The sequence below is a fragment of the Pelophylax lessonae genome, assembly GCF_965119305.1.
Source record: "Pelophylax lessonae genome assembly, chromosome: 13".
Lineage (NCBI taxonomy): Eukaryota > Metazoa > Chordata > Amphibia > Anura > Ranidae > Pelophylax > Pelophylax lessonae.
The window spans coordinates 170,856,250-170,872,364 of record NC_138780.1 but is presented as its reverse complement, the minus strand read 5'-3'; the positions used below and the strand labels follow the sequence as shown (position 1 = coordinate 170,872,364).

General features: G+C 44.2%; 1 protein-coding gene across 1 annotated transcript in view; it reads right to left on the bottom strand.

Annotated features, from left to right (window-relative positions):
* HHIPL1 (HHIP like 1) overlaps window positions 1-16,115 on the bottom strand; it is a gene marked incomplete at its 3' end in the record, with an annotated part of 114,011 nt that continues 97,896 nt past the window's right edge. The window contains exons 17-23 of the mRNA XM_082242649.1: window positions 15,430-15,492; window positions 12,840-12,912; window positions 9,413-9,497; window positions 7,497-7,607; window positions 7,276-7,364; window positions 3,071-3,137; window positions 1-144 (exon numbers count right to left, since the gene is read on the bottom strand). Of these exons, the coding sequence (XP_082098775.1) occupies window positions 1-144; window positions 3,071-3,137; window positions 7,276-7,364; window positions 7,497-7,607; window positions 9,413-9,497; window positions 12,840-12,912; window positions 15,430-15,492 (632 nt within the window). The remainder of the gene's footprint in view (window positions 145-3,070; window positions 3,138-7,275; window positions 7,365-7,496; window positions 7,608-9,412; window positions 9,498-12,839; window positions 12,913-15,429; window positions 15,493-16,115) is intronic.

The window sequence follows — 16,115 nt, the reverse complement described above, 5'->3', positions numbered from 1 at the left end:
CTAGTTTGTCCGGAGTCTCAGTCTGCAGATCACACCGTCCATAGGTCGTAAACTCACTGTATCCAGGATTCTAAAACTCTGTGTTTCCACCAACTCAAACTCAAATCTCTGCAGGAGTTTAGCCATGACCACTTTGGCTTCCATCTGTACAGAGGAAGACGAGGAGAAATGGATGAGACACAAATTAAGATCTATTATGTTTTGTTGAACAGATTATGTACAGTACATATTTTAAGATTCCTTCCAGATAAAGATAATTCCTTGTAGCTCTCACTGTACACTTTACTAGCAAGTCCATTCCTAGATTTTGCAAGAAGAAACATGTAGCAAAACACAGCAAGCAAAAAACTCATATATATTAGCAAATGTTGCTGCCCATCAGTAGCTTGCAAACGTGTATGTAATGCAGCTTTTTTTAACCTTTCTAGTCACAGAGTACTCTTGAATTAATTTTCAGGTCTTATGAATTAAACCGGGGCAGTAGAAAGAATGCCCCTTACATTGATGGTCAATAAAAAGAATGCCACATTACCTTGTGGTCAGAGCACCATCCTTAAAGATAACAAAAAGGCCTTTGCTGTCATGCCCAAAATTGGACCCAAAATTGGGTAGGCGCCATCAGATGGGGGGTCAATCAGATATAGCTTATAGAACTCCTGGCAACCTCTGGAGGCACCCTAGATTTCCAAGAAATTCTGATTGAGAATTGCTGATCTGGTGGATGGCAGAAACGCCAGGAATATATGGAGAATAGCAGTCATCATATAACTATATAGTCAGGGTTAGCAACCCTTCAGTAGCTTGCCAACATATATCTAATGCAGTCTTTTTCAATAAACCTGAAATAATTTTCAGGTCTCAGCAAACCCCTGCTAAATTGAATTCACTGGGGAGGAAGGGGGGGGGGGGGGAGTCAGTGGAAAGAATGTCCCTTACATTGGTGGTCAATCGAAAGAATGTCCCTTACATTCGTGGTCAATGGAGAAATATAGTGTGCGAAAAAAAAAAAAAACAATGAATGTCATGCTGCTGGCTCTGGTAAACACAAAACTGGTATTGGACACAAAACTAGGTAGGCACCATCAGATGGGAGGTCAGTCAGACACAGTACAAGGAACTCCTAGCAACCTCTGGAGGAACCCTAGGGTTCTAAGGAATTCTGAGAATGGCTCATCTGGTAGATGGCAGATATGCTAGTAATACAGTATATAGCAGTCATCATATAACTATATAGTCAGGGTTGGCAACCCATCAGTAGCTTTCAAACATATATTTAGTAAAGTTTTACTCAGCCTCTTTAGTCACAGGAGTGGCATTGGACCCAAAACTAGGTAGGCACCATCAGATGGAAAGTCAAATCAAAAAACAGCTCAAGGAACTCCCAGCAACCTCTGGTAGACAGCCTAAGGTTCCAAAGAACTCTGGTTGGGAATGGCTGATCTAGTGGTTGGCAGGGATGCCAGGAACGTATGGAAAAAAAAAACAGTTGTCATATACCTATAGATTCAGGGTTGAAAAACCTTTAACAGCTTGCCAACATGTATCTAATGTAGCCTTTCTCAACCTTTTTACCCCCAGAAAACCCCTGAAATAATTTTCAGGTCTCAGCGAACTCCTGCTAAATTGAATTTATTGGGGGTCAGTGGAAACAATGTCCCTTAATTGGTGGTCAGTGGAAAGAATTCCACCCTTATTGATGGCAAAAAGGATCATTGGTGTCATGCTGCTGGCTCCACCAAGTCGCATTGGACCTGTAAGTAAAGGAGCCACCATTGGATTGGAGGTCAATCATCCACAGGTTAGAGAACCCCTAGCCCTATGATTGCATAGATCCCTGGCTGAGATATTAGAGAGATGGAGATTATTCATAAGGTTTTTTAACCACTTCATTACCAGGCACTTTCACCCCCTTCCTGCCTAGGCTAGTTTTTAGCTTTCAGCGTTGTCGAACTTTGAATGACAATTGCGTGGTCATGCAACACTGTACCCATATAAAAATTAATATAATTTCTTTCACACAAATAGAGCTTTCTTTTGGTGGTATTTATTCACTACTGGTTTTTTTATTGTTTGCTAAATAAACTGAAAAATAAGATTTTTTTTTTTTTTTTTAAATGTTTTTTTTAGTTTCGGTTATACAATTTTGAAAATAAATAATATTTCTTCATAAATTTAGACCAAACTGTATTCTGCAACATTTGTTTGGTGAAAATAACCCAAATCAGTGTTTATTATTTAGTCTGTAGGAAAGTTAGGCTAGGAAAAACAGCCAGACAATACAGGACAATACAGCCAGGACAGTACAAATACCCCCCAAATGACCTCTTTTCTGGAAAGTAGACAGTCCAAGGTATTTAGTAAGAGGCATGGCGAGTTTTTTAAAGTTGTAATTTTTTGTCACAATTTTTTGGAAAATTAAGAATTTTTTTTTTTCTTACATACTGTGACCAGTGCTTTATGGCGTCACCATATAACTGGTGTGACCGGTGATCAGGGAAACTATGGTGACAGTATGTAAAAAAGAAAAAAAAATGTAATATTTTTTTTCTTAATTCCATTTTTTCAAACATTTTTTTAAAGATTTATTTTTAACACACTGCGACCAGATCAATATAGTAACACTGTACTACTCTGGGGAAGTGATCAGGATTTTTTTTTTTTTTAAACATTATAATTGTTAATACCAGTGAATTTAACTGGTAAATATTTAATTCAGTGTGTTTTGTTGTGATTATCTGTGAGTGGCCACAGCTAATCACATGATACAGATGGGCTGTGATTGGCCCTGTGTGTACCACGTGATTACTATGATCAATCACAGCTAGCAACATGATTGTATTAAAAGAATTGTCACATAATCTGCTGTGATTGGTCATAGCGATCACATGGTACCGTCTGTGGGCCAGTACACTGATCAGTCATTGGATGTGTCCGGTGGACACAGCCAGTGACAGATCGTGTCACAGTGAGGCAGTGGGGCGTGTGAGAGGTGCTTTCTGGGAGGACGTCATATGATGATGAATGTCGTTTGACTGCGACAGTGGTTAAACGGATGGTCCACCATACCTACCTGAGAGAAGACTTGGCCAATACAAGATCGTGGCCCAAGAGAAAATGGGAAATAGGAAAAACTTGGCCTAATGGTGTAGAAAAAAATTAAAATATATTAAAATATATTCCAGTTTACAATATAGTAGAAAGTTAAAGTGCATCTCAAGTAAAAAAAAACAAACAAACAAAAAAACAAAAACATATGCAGTACTTCTCTACAATACACGCGTATTTCTCATATTTTCCCTTGAAAGACTGTGAAGGTACAGAAAAATACCTGTTGATCTGCTAGAATTGTATTCAGCACTACATATGCTATTGTGGTCTGACAATACACATTGTGACGGAACCAACCCACACTGTGTTTGTGTGCTTCCGTCAGTATACAACTTCCTCCAGTCTTGAACATAGATATCAGATATTACAGCCCCATTATACAAGACTAGCAGAGAATAGTTTGTATAAGATTTGGAACATTTATTGAACAAACTCACACAGAATATATACCCCACCAGGAGGACATCCCCCTCCTGATCAGATTACCCTAACAATACAAACGGTAACCAGAAACATAATTACCTGAGCTAATTAAACAGCCAACTGGACAGAAACAGTAGGTGAATGCAGTGGCGTAGCATGGGGAGTGCCAATCGCACTGGGTGCAAAATCTGGGGGGGGTGTATCCCACGGCGCGGCAGTGTCACTGTCCCCCGGCTTGCCCGACGTGCTCCTGCGACTCCTTACAATAAAAAATTGTCACCGCGCATGCACCGCCGCCACAAATAGCCGAACGTATATGAGCTTTCCCGAGCAGAGGCGGAGCATGCGCAATGACGTGTTGGCGCCCGGCGGCGCCATTTTTAAATCTAAGGCGCCTCACGAACAGGTAAGTGAGACTCCTCCACAGTAAGACAGAGGATGATGTAGGGGGAGTCAGTGTAGGGGGGTCAGTGTAGGGGGGTCAGTGTAGGTGTCAGCGTAGGAGGGGTCAGTGTAGGAGGGGTCAGTGTAGGAGGGTCAGTGTAGGTGTCAGTGTAGGGGGGTCAGTGTACGTGTCAGTGTAGGGGGGACAGTGTAGGTGTCAGTGTGGGGGGGGGGTCAGTGTAGGTGGGTCAGTGTAGGGGGGGCAGTCTAGGGGTCAGTGTAGAGGTCAGTGAAGGTGTCAGTGTAGGGGTCAGTGTAGGTGTCAGTGAAGGGGGGTCAGTGAAGGAGGGGCAGGGAAGAAGGGTCACTGTAGGGGGGCCAGTGTATGTGTCACTGTAGGGTTGTCAGTGTAGGTGTCAGTGAAGGGGTCAGTGTAGGGGTCAGTGTAGGGGGGTCAGTGTAGGTGTCAGTGAATGGGGTTCAGTCTAGGGGGGTAAGTGAAGGAGGGGCAGGGATAAAAGGTCAGTGAAGGAGGGGCCAGTGTAGGTGTCACTGTAGGGGGGTCAGTGTAGGTGTCAGTGAAGGGGTCAGTGTAGGTGTCAATGAAGGGGTCAGTGTAGGGGGGGTCGGTGAAGGTGTCAGGTAGGTCAGTGTAGGAATTAGGAATGTCAGTGTAGGGGTCAGTGTAGTAATAAGGTAGGTCAGTGTAGTGATCAGGTCAGTTAGTGCAGGAATCAGGTAGGTCAGTGTAGTGGTCAGGTAGGTCTGTGTAGTGGTGAGGTAGGTGTCAGTATATTAATCAGGTAGGTTAGTGCAGGAAACAGGTAGGTCAGTGTATTGGTCAGGTAGGTCTGTGTAGTGGTCAGGTAGGTCTGTATAGTGGTCAGGTAGGTTTACGTAGTTTTCAGGTAGGTCTGCGTAATTGTCAGTATAGTAATTAGGTAGGTCAGGTTAGTGATCAGGTAGGTCAGAGTAGTGGTCAGGTAGGTCTGTGTAGTGGTGAGGTAGGTCAGTGTAGTGGTGAGGTAGGTCAGTGTAGGTGTCAGTATAGTAATCAGGTAGGTTTATGTAGTGGTCAGGTAGGTCTGTGTAATTGTCAGTATAGTAATTAGGTAGGTCAGTGTAGTGATCAGGTAGGTCAGTGTAGTGGTCAGGTTGGTCAGTGTAGTGGTGAGGTTGGTCAGTGTAGGTGACAGTATAGTAATCAGGTAGGTTAGTGCAGGAAACAGGTAGGTCTGTGTAGTGGTCAGTGTAATTGTCAGGTAGGTTTGTGTAGTGGTCAGGTAGGTCTGTGTAGTGGTCAGGTAGGTCAGTGTAGGTGTCAGTATAGAAATTAGGTAGGTCAGTGTAGTGATCAGGTTGGTTAGTGCAGGAATAAGGTAGGTCAGTGTAGGAATAAGATAGGTCAGTGTAGGTGTCTGTGTAGTGGTCAGGTAGGTCTGTGTAGGTGTCAGTATAGTAATCAGGTAGGTCAGTGTAGGAATAAGGTAGGTCTGTGTAGTGGTCAGCTAGGTCAGTGTAGGTGTCAGTGTAGTGGTCTGTGTAGTGGTCTAGTAGATTTGTGTAGGGGGCACAAATTACTTACCTTGCCCTGGGCGCTGACAACCCACACTACGCCACTGGATGAATGGGAATCCACACCTAGACAATGTTATAATTAACATGCACTTAAACCAGCCTAGGTGACGCAATGTCCCCTCAGACAATGTTGTGATTAATCAGACAATAGATGACCCAATTAACAATGGGACACGCATGCTTAGCAGAAAACATATAACACCTCAATAAACAGACAATAGCAGGAGACCACCAGTAACAGACTGTCCGTCTCCTACATTGAAGAACATTGAATCCACATCCAAGCAATGCTTTGATTATTCAGGAGTCACAGACTTCATGACAATGGTCTACAGGCTATATGGCAAAGCTCATACAATATCCCATCATTCTGATACAGTGGAATTAATGTGTTATACATTTCTTCAGGGATATTGTGGATAAATATTACTGTCTTATTTGAAGTAATCCAAACCATATTCTCAGGGTCCATTAAGTGGTTGTCTATCATTTTTTCAGTCACCCTGTGCCCTTAATAGACACCGGGTGACTTACACATAAGAGGGACCTAGGGAGCTGAGACATGGATTTCCCAACCTCTCCAAGGCAAGCTGGATTCCACGGGCCCCCAACCAAAGTGACTCCCATCACATTAAGAGAATCTATGATACATTATTTCTACTGTATCAGAATGATGGGACATTGTATGAGCTTTCCATAAAGCCTGTTTTAGACTGTTGCCATGAAGTCTGTGACTCCTGAATAACTAAAGCATCGCTTAGATGCGGATTCCATGTTCTTCAATGTAGGAGACAGACAGTCTGTTACTGGTGGTCTCCTGCTATTGTCTGTGTATTGAGGTGTTATGTGTTTTCGTCTAAGCATGTCTTTCCCATTGTTAATTGTTAATTGGGTCATCTATTGTCTGATTAATCACAACATTGTCTGGGGGGACATTGCATTACCTAGGCTGGTTTAAGTGCTGAGTTAATTAGCACATTAATTATAACATTGTCTAGATGTGGACTGTTTCTGTCCAGATGGCTAGTAATTAGCTCAGGTTAGTTATGTTTTTGGTTATGGTTTGTATTGTTAGGGTAATCGGATCAGGAGGGGGATGTCCTCCTGGTAGGGTATATATTCTGTGTGAGTTTGTTAAATAAATGTTCCAGATTTTATACAAGCTATTCTCGGCTAGTCTTGTATGTAGGGCGGCCAGAATATTTGATATCTTATGTTCAAGACTGAAGGAAGCAGTATACTGAGGGAAGCACAAAAGCACACTGTGGGTCATAGCCGTTACACACATCATTTACAGTAAGTGGTGTCAGCCTTGCCAAGTATTCTTTAGCTAAACTACTCAACCACTCTCATTGTCTTTAACTACAAAGTATAGGCACTAATTGACTTGTAGTCCAGGATAAGAGCTAGGAGGGCTGAATACAGTCTTTGAGATAACACATGGGGGTCTATTTATATAACATTCATTTGGTCGAATGTCAGAAGAATGTGCAAGCTGGCTGTATTTCTTTAATACATTGTAAAACTTGATTCCTATATAGTCATTGCCATCTAGTGGCCAAAATGCAGTATAGCTTTCTAAAATACCTCAAGGAGAAAATATATCACATTTTTGCCAAGTTTCAGCCAGCTTGTGGGAATGCTTTTGCAATGCGGATGAAAGTAAATGCTTTTTAAACAGACCCCAAACAATTTCAACAGTATTTTGCACAGACCAATAAGGTCACCATCAGGGTTTTCTTACACTTTATCACCTACAGACTGGCCTTAGAAGAAACTTACTTGGGAGCATCGGGGTGAAATCGATCTGGGTTGAAGACAAAGGGGTCTGAGAAATACTTCTCCATTCTTCCCATCATGTATGTATTTACCTGCACACAGATTATATGACAGCAAATGACAACAGTGACTGTGCAATACTGTTGGAACTTGTTTCATAAGTAAGTGCAAAGTAATGCATGTGCACTAACCCTCAGCCATCATCAGTAATATAAATAAAATACCATCACAGTTGTCTTGGCTGGAATCCTGATTCCTTCAATCACTATGTCTTTCTCTAGGGCTCTTGATGTGCCGGGGACTGGTGGGTATATCCGCAAAGTTTCCTTTAGGACCTGAGCAACAGAACAATAAATTTAGCAGTGATCACATCCACTGCTAAAATTGCTTAATCTAGGTACTCACCGGCGGTTAGTTCAACTGCTTACCATAACTAACCGAATACTAACCACCTGAATGTGTACTGTCCTGCCTATCAGGGGCTGACTGGCAACTACAAACCAGAGGCCCATGGTGCAGCGACTCAAGCCTCCTCCCACTCTCTCTCTCTTCCCGTCCTCCTCCGGACCCCGATTCCAGACTAAAGCTCCACTCCAGGTACTCTCTACTCACTGGGTGAAACAGGGTTCCTGACCTGGCCAGCAGGGATAGTTGGGGGGAGCTGGGACTGCCTGGGGGAGGGGAGTCTCCAGTGGAGCAAGGAATCAAACTTTATGATGCTTGGCCCGCGGTAGCAGTGTGGTTTTTTACATACATGTAGCACTGTCCCCGCAGGGCCTGATGAATGACTTGATGGGCTCCCCTGATTACCAGCACACGGTTACCTTGAGATATAGTTCATTGATCCCTCCTTGCTCCTGATGGCTCGTCACACAAATAAACAGTCTAGGGGTGTTGGTTTTTTTATGTTTATTTGGAACTTGGATAGAAGAAGGGAATAGTGGGATACTCCAGTTTGAACTACTCACATTTGCTGAGGACTTCTATCTCTAAGTCGTCTAGGCATAGGTGTGCGCAGCCTATTGCATTAAGGTGTGCACCCCAAAGTTTAAATACACATGCATGTGTTTGCCTACATGTACATGGCCCTGATACATTACTCTCCCTGCTGGCAAAGTGAAATAGAAGTGTGTGGCACTTCTCTTATGGCAGAGCAGGTCCGAGGGAGATCTTTCCCATCTCCTCACTGGCAAACAGAGCGATAATGCTAATGTGCCCTAGGTGATTAGGGTGTGCCCTTCACTTCCTAGCAAAACAGCTTAGCGGATGATAACTTATCTTCAGGACACTCTCACTAGCATCCCCTTACAACCGACACCCTTCCACTGACTATCCTAGGAGCAGGGGTGGCCCCCCTCAGGTCAGGCCCCTTGACACCAGATTCTGTACTCACTGTACAGTGTACTGCAGAGGCAGATCCTCCAGTGTCTCCCCTCTCACGTCAGCCTCTGGACCTCTGGGTTCAGTTCCTCACTGCTACTCTCCAGGCCCTCAGGACGACCCCCCTGAGGCCGCATGGCACCTCTACAGAGGAGGAGGCAGCTATCCAGACGAAAGACCCCGAGCACATGTGCTTCTGGCTTTTATACAGTATCCCAACATGCATCTAGGCACTTTCCCTCTGCCAATCATCAGGACTGTCTTAAAAGCTTATGCACCCATTCATGAGGTTTCCTACCACTGTCCAACATGCCTCCCTATTGGACCAGCGTGAAACACTCTTCAGACAGAATGGGGTGCATCCTGAGCACAATGAGCAGACCTCACTAACAGATCCTGCTGTCTGGTAGACAGAGAACGTTATAGATTTACCTGCAGCCCCCCCTGGTAAGCAGACAGAGCCCAAAATTATATTCTCTCACTAGCACCAACCTAGGAGGATTCTACATACAAAATTAATTCTGCTGTCAAAAGACAAAAAAAATCACAGGCACTAAGAAGGTGGCAGTAAAGCCTCCTGAATGCCTGGCAGCCTCGGCTCTACCGCCCCCAGATAAGTGATCCACTGCGGATCGTGCCTGCCACCTCTGTGAATGGGCCCTAAGACTGTTCCTTTTTTGGGGATACAGTAACTGCCTGTTGTTTCCTGACACCGTTGTCTCTTATTGGCTTTGCAGCTCCATTACTTTGGACTATATACCTGAGACATATATTGCAGTTTTCCAAGATCTTCGTATTCAATATCCCTTTTGGAACCAATAACTTCATCCACTTCGGCCTGGAGCCTAAAGGGTTAACACGACACAATTTTTTAAATTAAATCTTCACTAATAGTGTGACTTTTTTTTTTTTTTTTTTTAATAGTATACCTTTATTCCTATGAACATTAGCTCCATCTGTGACGGTATTCACCATCACTGGAATTTAAAGACAGATAAGTAATGGTTTGGATTGCTTCATATTTGCCAGCAATATCTCCATATAGAAATATTAAGATTTATTCCCATTTGCCATGAAATCTGTAATTCCTAAATGCTGTGTATATTACATAGCCTTCAATGTCAGCAAGGTTTTCCTTTTGTTTGTGTATTGGGAATGTGGATTGCCCTGTCTCATTGTAAGTGCTAATGACCTCCGATTGTTCTGTGTCTGGCTATTGTGTACATTGATTGCCCCCTGGGGGCCTCTGTCTCATTGCACATGGTAGTCCTTCTGGTCAAGCTATCTGACCAATCCCTGCTGACTCATTTTCAAGTCCTCATTTGCATGGCTAAGGAGGACCTGAAGGAGGACCACAGGTACTTTACAATTGACCAATAGGAACGCGGTTGTTGGGGGCAGGATGTTCCAAATTCTGTATATAAGTCTTGTTCAATAAAGTTTTTTTGAGTTCCTTCACCTCAATCTAGAGTTGTGTCTCTTATTGGGGGAATCTGCTGCAAGGGATTGCTATGTCCTCCATACTCCCTTGGATAATCACTGAGCTCTTGTAAGAGCTTGTGTAAGAGCTTGTTCGTGCTGCACTCTCTGGGGAAAGAGAGGTTCACCCACAGGAACCTGGAGCCTTGTCGTAGGTCCAGGGTGGGTAGGAGATGCCAAGACCCTAACCAAGCTGCGGCGGTTCGTGGAGTCTGAATCTCTTACGGTGTCTGGTGGAGTGCTTGGAGCCCTCGGGAAGCACTAGGAGCATCTGTCAACGGAGGTACCCGCTCAGGGGTGCCCTGTTCCGTTACACCATCTAATAAGGAAAATGCGGTATATTTTCTTACATTATTACATTATTATTACTTATTTTTACATTTCAGGAACACCATGCCCCCTAAGATAACATTTTCTAATTTACACAAATCTTCCATTGCTGTTTACTGGGCTTAAAGTGTTTGTCACCCCAACACTTCATATTCCTGATATGTGGCTGCTGTACCATGTACTTGATGATGTATGAGAAAGTCTCCTGTTCTCTTTGTATTGCTTCCTCTATGTGAAATCCCTGGTGTTCCTGCCAGTCCCTCTGCTTTCTTACTAAAAACTGACCACACTAAGCAGGAGAACACACTAAGCAGGAGAACACACCGTGGTCAGGACTCTAGCTATGCTGGGAAGTCAGTGTGCTCTCCAAGTACCAAAGTTTGTCGTCATTGCACGAGCGTGCACAATTTTGAAGCATGGCAGGTTAGCTATCAGTTTACTCGGCATAACATTCTCTTTCACGTTATAGAAAAATATTGGGCTAACTTTACTGTTTTCTTATTTTTTAATTAAAAAAAAGTGTATTTTTTCCCAAAAAATTGTGTTTGTAAGACCGCTGCGCAAATACGGTGTGACAAAGTATTGCAATAATCTCCATTTTATTCTCTGTCTAGGGTCTCTGCTAAAAAAAAAAATATATAATTTTTGGGGGTTCTAAGTAATTTTGTAGCAAAAAATTTTCTAGCAAGAAAAGAAATAGGCCTGGTCCTTAACTACTTGCTGACCGCCTGCCGCAAGCGCCCCTATTAGCCGACAGGGAAGCTGACTCAGGGGGCCACGGTCGCTCCCTGTGGAGAGAGAACAGCGGTCTGCTGTTGTAAACACAGCAGACCTTTGTTCTCACTGGAATCCGCACAGAGCGCCTGTGATCCTCTTATTTAGGAACACAGGTCTCTGTATTGATTCCACAAGCCCCCCCCCCCACAGTTAGAAAACACCCCCTAGGCATACACTTAACCCTTTTAATTGCCCCTAATATGTAACAGAATACAAATTGGCTTAAAATGATGAAAAACATTTATTTTTACTTTTTTTTTTCCTTGGGAATGTTATATAGCAGAATGTGAGAAATATTGTTTTTTTTTTTTTTTCAGAATTGTTCCCTTTTTTTTTGTTTATAGCGCGAAAAAATAAAAAACGCACAGGTGATCAAATACCACCAAAAGAAAGCTCTATTTGTGGGAAAGAAAGGACATCAATTGTATTTGGGTACATCATCGCACGACTGCATAATTGTCCATTAAAGTAACGCAGTGCCGAATCGCAAAAATGGCCTGGTCATTAAGGGGGTAAAACCTTCCGGGCTGAAGTGGTTAAGTGGTTAATGGCTGTGTTTACAAATGTCTGGCACAGATCTGCCCCCTGCTCTCATCTTGCTCCCTGCCCCTGCTGCCCCCTGCTCTCATCTTGCTCCCTGCCCCCTGCTGCCCCCTGCTCTCATCTTGCTCCCTGCCCCCTGCGGCCCCCTGCTCTCATCTTGCTCCCTGCCCCCTGCTCTCATCTTGCCCCCTGCTCTTATCTTGCTCCCTGCCCCCTGCTGCCCCCTGCTCTCATCTTGCCCCCTGCCCCCCCCTGCTGCCCCCTGCTCTCATCTTGCTCCCTGCCCCCTGCTGCCCCCTGATCTTATCTTGCTCCCTGCCCCCTGCTCTCATCTTTCCCCCTGCCCCCCCCCTGCTGCCCCCTGCTCTCATCTTGCTCCCTGCCCCCTGCTGCCCCCTGCTTTCATCTTGCTCTCTGCCCCCTGCTGCCCCCTGCCCCCCCCCTGCTGCCCCCTGCTCTCATCTTGCTCCCTGCCCCCTGCTGCCCCCTGCTCTCATCTTGCTCCCTGCCCCCTGCCCCCCCCCCCTGCTGCCCCCTGCTCTCATCTTGCTCCCTGCCCCCTGCTGCCCCCTGCTCTCATCTTGCTCCCTGCCCCCTGCCCCCCCCCCTGCTGCCCCCTGCTCTCATCTTGCTCCCTGCCCCCTGCTGCCCCATTCTCTCATCTTGCTCCCTGCCCCCTGCTCTCATCTTGTGACTTGCTACAAATTTACAATGTGATGTCTGATCACTGGGAGGAAGAAACTAAGGAAATGCTTGCAGCAGACTGATGACATAATTTTAACCTAGGTAAAGTCCCCTGACTGAATCTCAATGTGACACTTTTTGAAGAAAAAAAATGATAGTATTGCTGTGCGGTATGACATGTCACCAATCTGCTCATGCAGATCCAAAAGCTACTGACAGGTCCACTTTAGTACTGAAACGAATGCTGGAGTAGTATTAGTAACAGGGAAAGTGTTAGAACAAGGCGAAGAACTTTGATGATGAGATGAGGTTATGGGTTAAATGGTGCTGAGCCTAGAGAGGCAAAACAATTATTGACAAATATTCTTACTCACTTTGCCAGGATCTCAGGGTTTCGCGATAATTCCATCACTGCAAAAGACAACTGGTTGGCTGTTGTTTCTTGACCTGTAATATAAGCCATTATGACTACTAAAAAGTAAATGCTTACAACTGATAAATCTGACCTTCAGCCTTCCCTTCAGTCTTGCACAGTTGTACGAGCGCCCATAGGTGGGCACAGCCGCTTGCATTAGGATATGCGCCCCAAAGCTAATACACGCATGCCTTTCTCTGCAGCCTCAGCTGCACTGGACAGTGAATGAATGAAAAGTGCTCTGTGCTGAGTGGCTTCCTGTTCATTCACAAACTGAAGCATAATAACAGTTGACTATGCTTAAAGCGGAGTTCCAGCCATTTACTCACCTGTCCAACGGTCCAGCGATGCGGCCGCCGGAAGCCTCGATCCTCTCCCTCGGCGCCGGCATCACTGCTGTGGGCACCCGGCTGTTACAGTTTGTGGCTTCACAGCCGGGTACCCACTGCGCATGCGCGAGTCGCGCTGCGCGCCGTGATTGGCCGGCAATCTTCTGGGACCTCTGACGTGTCCCAGAAGATTGCAGGGAGGGAGGGGGAGAGGAGAACTTCCGCTCAGGGCGCCGCGGCGCTCCGAGCGGAAGTGGGAGCGGGTACCTGTCAAAACTAGGTACCCGCTCCCCCCCCAAAAAAATGACATGCCAAATGTGGCATGTCGGGGGGTCAGGACTCCCTAAAGCGGAAGTTCCACTTTTGGGTGGAACTCCGCTTTAAGTTCTGAATGAACACAGTGAGTGAGTGAGTGAGTGAGTGAGCTAATTTAGTAAAGGAAGAAGCCGGTAAATTACATATTTACGAGCTGTAACAACACTGGGGGAATCTCAGGCAATAGGAGGAATCGGCAGCGCATGCAGTGATTACGATGTGCTCAGGCACACCTGGCACACCCCCTGCACTCACCTATGCGAGCACCTCTCATGTACTGAAATGGCTTAATCTGAATCCACCACACACTGTGAACTTCTCACAATATGCTGCAGCAATTCATTTTCTGGTAGGAGGACACCTGCCCCTTTAATTCATTGATTTTCAGTACTTTCAATCATGGTGGTTCAGCATCACATGTGGGCATTAGCTAGGACATTCTGCTTCTTTCAGTGGGCTGTGTACAGCCCTCCCACCAGGCATGAATCCTCTGCAATGTAAAGACAAGCTCAGAAACCATGTGAAGGTGTCACTGGGTCTAAAATAAGATAAAGAAATTAAAGTGGATGTAAACCTGATTCATGAAATCTGACCCAGGCACATCTGTAGTGTTTACTTATCTCTCTCCAAAGCCCTAAGTCCCATGTCTATGCTGCTCCATTCCTCTATTATCAGCATGATAACATCTGACAAGTTCTCTGAGATGGAAGATAAAAGCAGCTGAAAATTTGTGTCGGGGTGGGTGCTATAAATAGATTAGCAGAGAGCTGGTCTATTCACAGCACAACTATGCACATTCCTTCCTTCCTTTGCCTATGTGGAGTAGGGGTGTGGGCCTTTCCTCCAATCAGCTGTTACACAGTGTATGCCAAGCAGAGATGTATAGTAACTAAGTAGAACTACTTCACTACTGTACTTAAGTACCGAAAGGCGGTATCTGTACTTTCCTAGAGTAGAATTTTTTTCTCCTACTTCCACTTTTACTTCACTACATTTTTTCAATGATTTCAATACTTCTACTCCAATATTTTTTTTTTGTGCTGCATAGTTACTCGTTACTATTATAAAAATTACCACTGCCAGAACAGTAGATGGCAGGTTTCATGAAGTTCAAAACATGTGTATTATCAGCGCATACGAAAATAAAAGCTACTGTATGTATAAATAAAACAAGGTTGCATTTGAAATAATAAAAAACAATATGATGTTCAAACTTTTGACTTCTTTCTTTAATAACTACATAACACAGTACTTTTACTTTCAGTACTTGAGTAGCATTTTTTTTTTTCAAAACTACTGGTACTTTTACTTTCAGTACTTGAGTAGCAAAATTTTTAAAAAAACTACTTGCAATACTTAAGTACAAAAAATGTTGAATACTTTAGTACTTCTACTCAAGTCACTTTTTGATCGAGCACTTGTACTTTTACTCAAGTATGGGTTTCGAGTACTTTATACAACTCTGATGCCAAGACACCACTCCCGCAGCTGAAACAGGAAGAAACAAACACATTGTATACTTTCTAAACAGTATATAAAGCTGAAGACAGCAGATATACAAATAAAATGTATATAGGGAGATTTGTTTCATCTCTGTGTATCATCTGAGGCCAGATGGATTGGTCGTTAGGGTGCCGACAGCTAGAAGGTTGTAATGGTGTACAATGAAAATCTGTGATTGGGTAACTAAAAGGCAGGTTTCATCCACCCACCACCTGTATACAATTTTGGGGCACTTTTTAGTCATTTTGCCAAGGCACCCCTGAGGAAACTGCAAGGGACCCCGTGTGCCTGGGCACCCTGGTTGAAAAAGGCTGGTCTAGATGGAGCTTGCCATAAATGTGGTCTTTAATAAAATTAAGTTAGATAAGCGGAAAGACAACTTTATTGACTGCAATTGCTTACCTGCAATGAAGAAAGTGACAAAGTTATCTATTAAGTCCTCCAAGTTGCATTCGTCTTCCAGCTCTGCAAAGATACAAGAAAGGAAAATATGATTTAAGATAAATCAGTGAACTTCTTAGAATGCTTTTCATGAATTTTGCAACTCTTAACTCAGCCTTCTTAATATATTCTACATCCAATTATACACTGTTCATCCATAACACTATGACCACTCACCATAACCTATCAAGGCATGAACTCCACCAGACCTCTGAAGGTTTTCTGTGGTATGTGGCACCAAGCTTTGAGCAGCAGATCCTTTAAGTCCTGTAAGTTGCAAGGTGAGGCCTTCATAGATCTGACTTGTTTTTCTAGCACATCCTACAGATGCTCAAATGGACTGAAATCTGGAGAATTTGGAGGCCAAGCCAACACCTCAAACTCACTGTTGTGTTTCTCAGACCATTTTTGAATTCTATCAGAGCAGGCCACCATCTTCAATTGCTCCATGGTCCAGGTATGATGCTCATGTACCCATTGTAGATGCTTTTGCCTGTAGGCACGGGTCAGCATGGGCACCCTGACTGATCTGCAGCTAGGCAGCCCCATAAGCAACAAACTGCAATACATTGTGTTTTCAGGTGGATCTATATCCACTATCAGCTGTGGATCCTGGACCTCGGATCGCCACCGGATAACAGGAACAT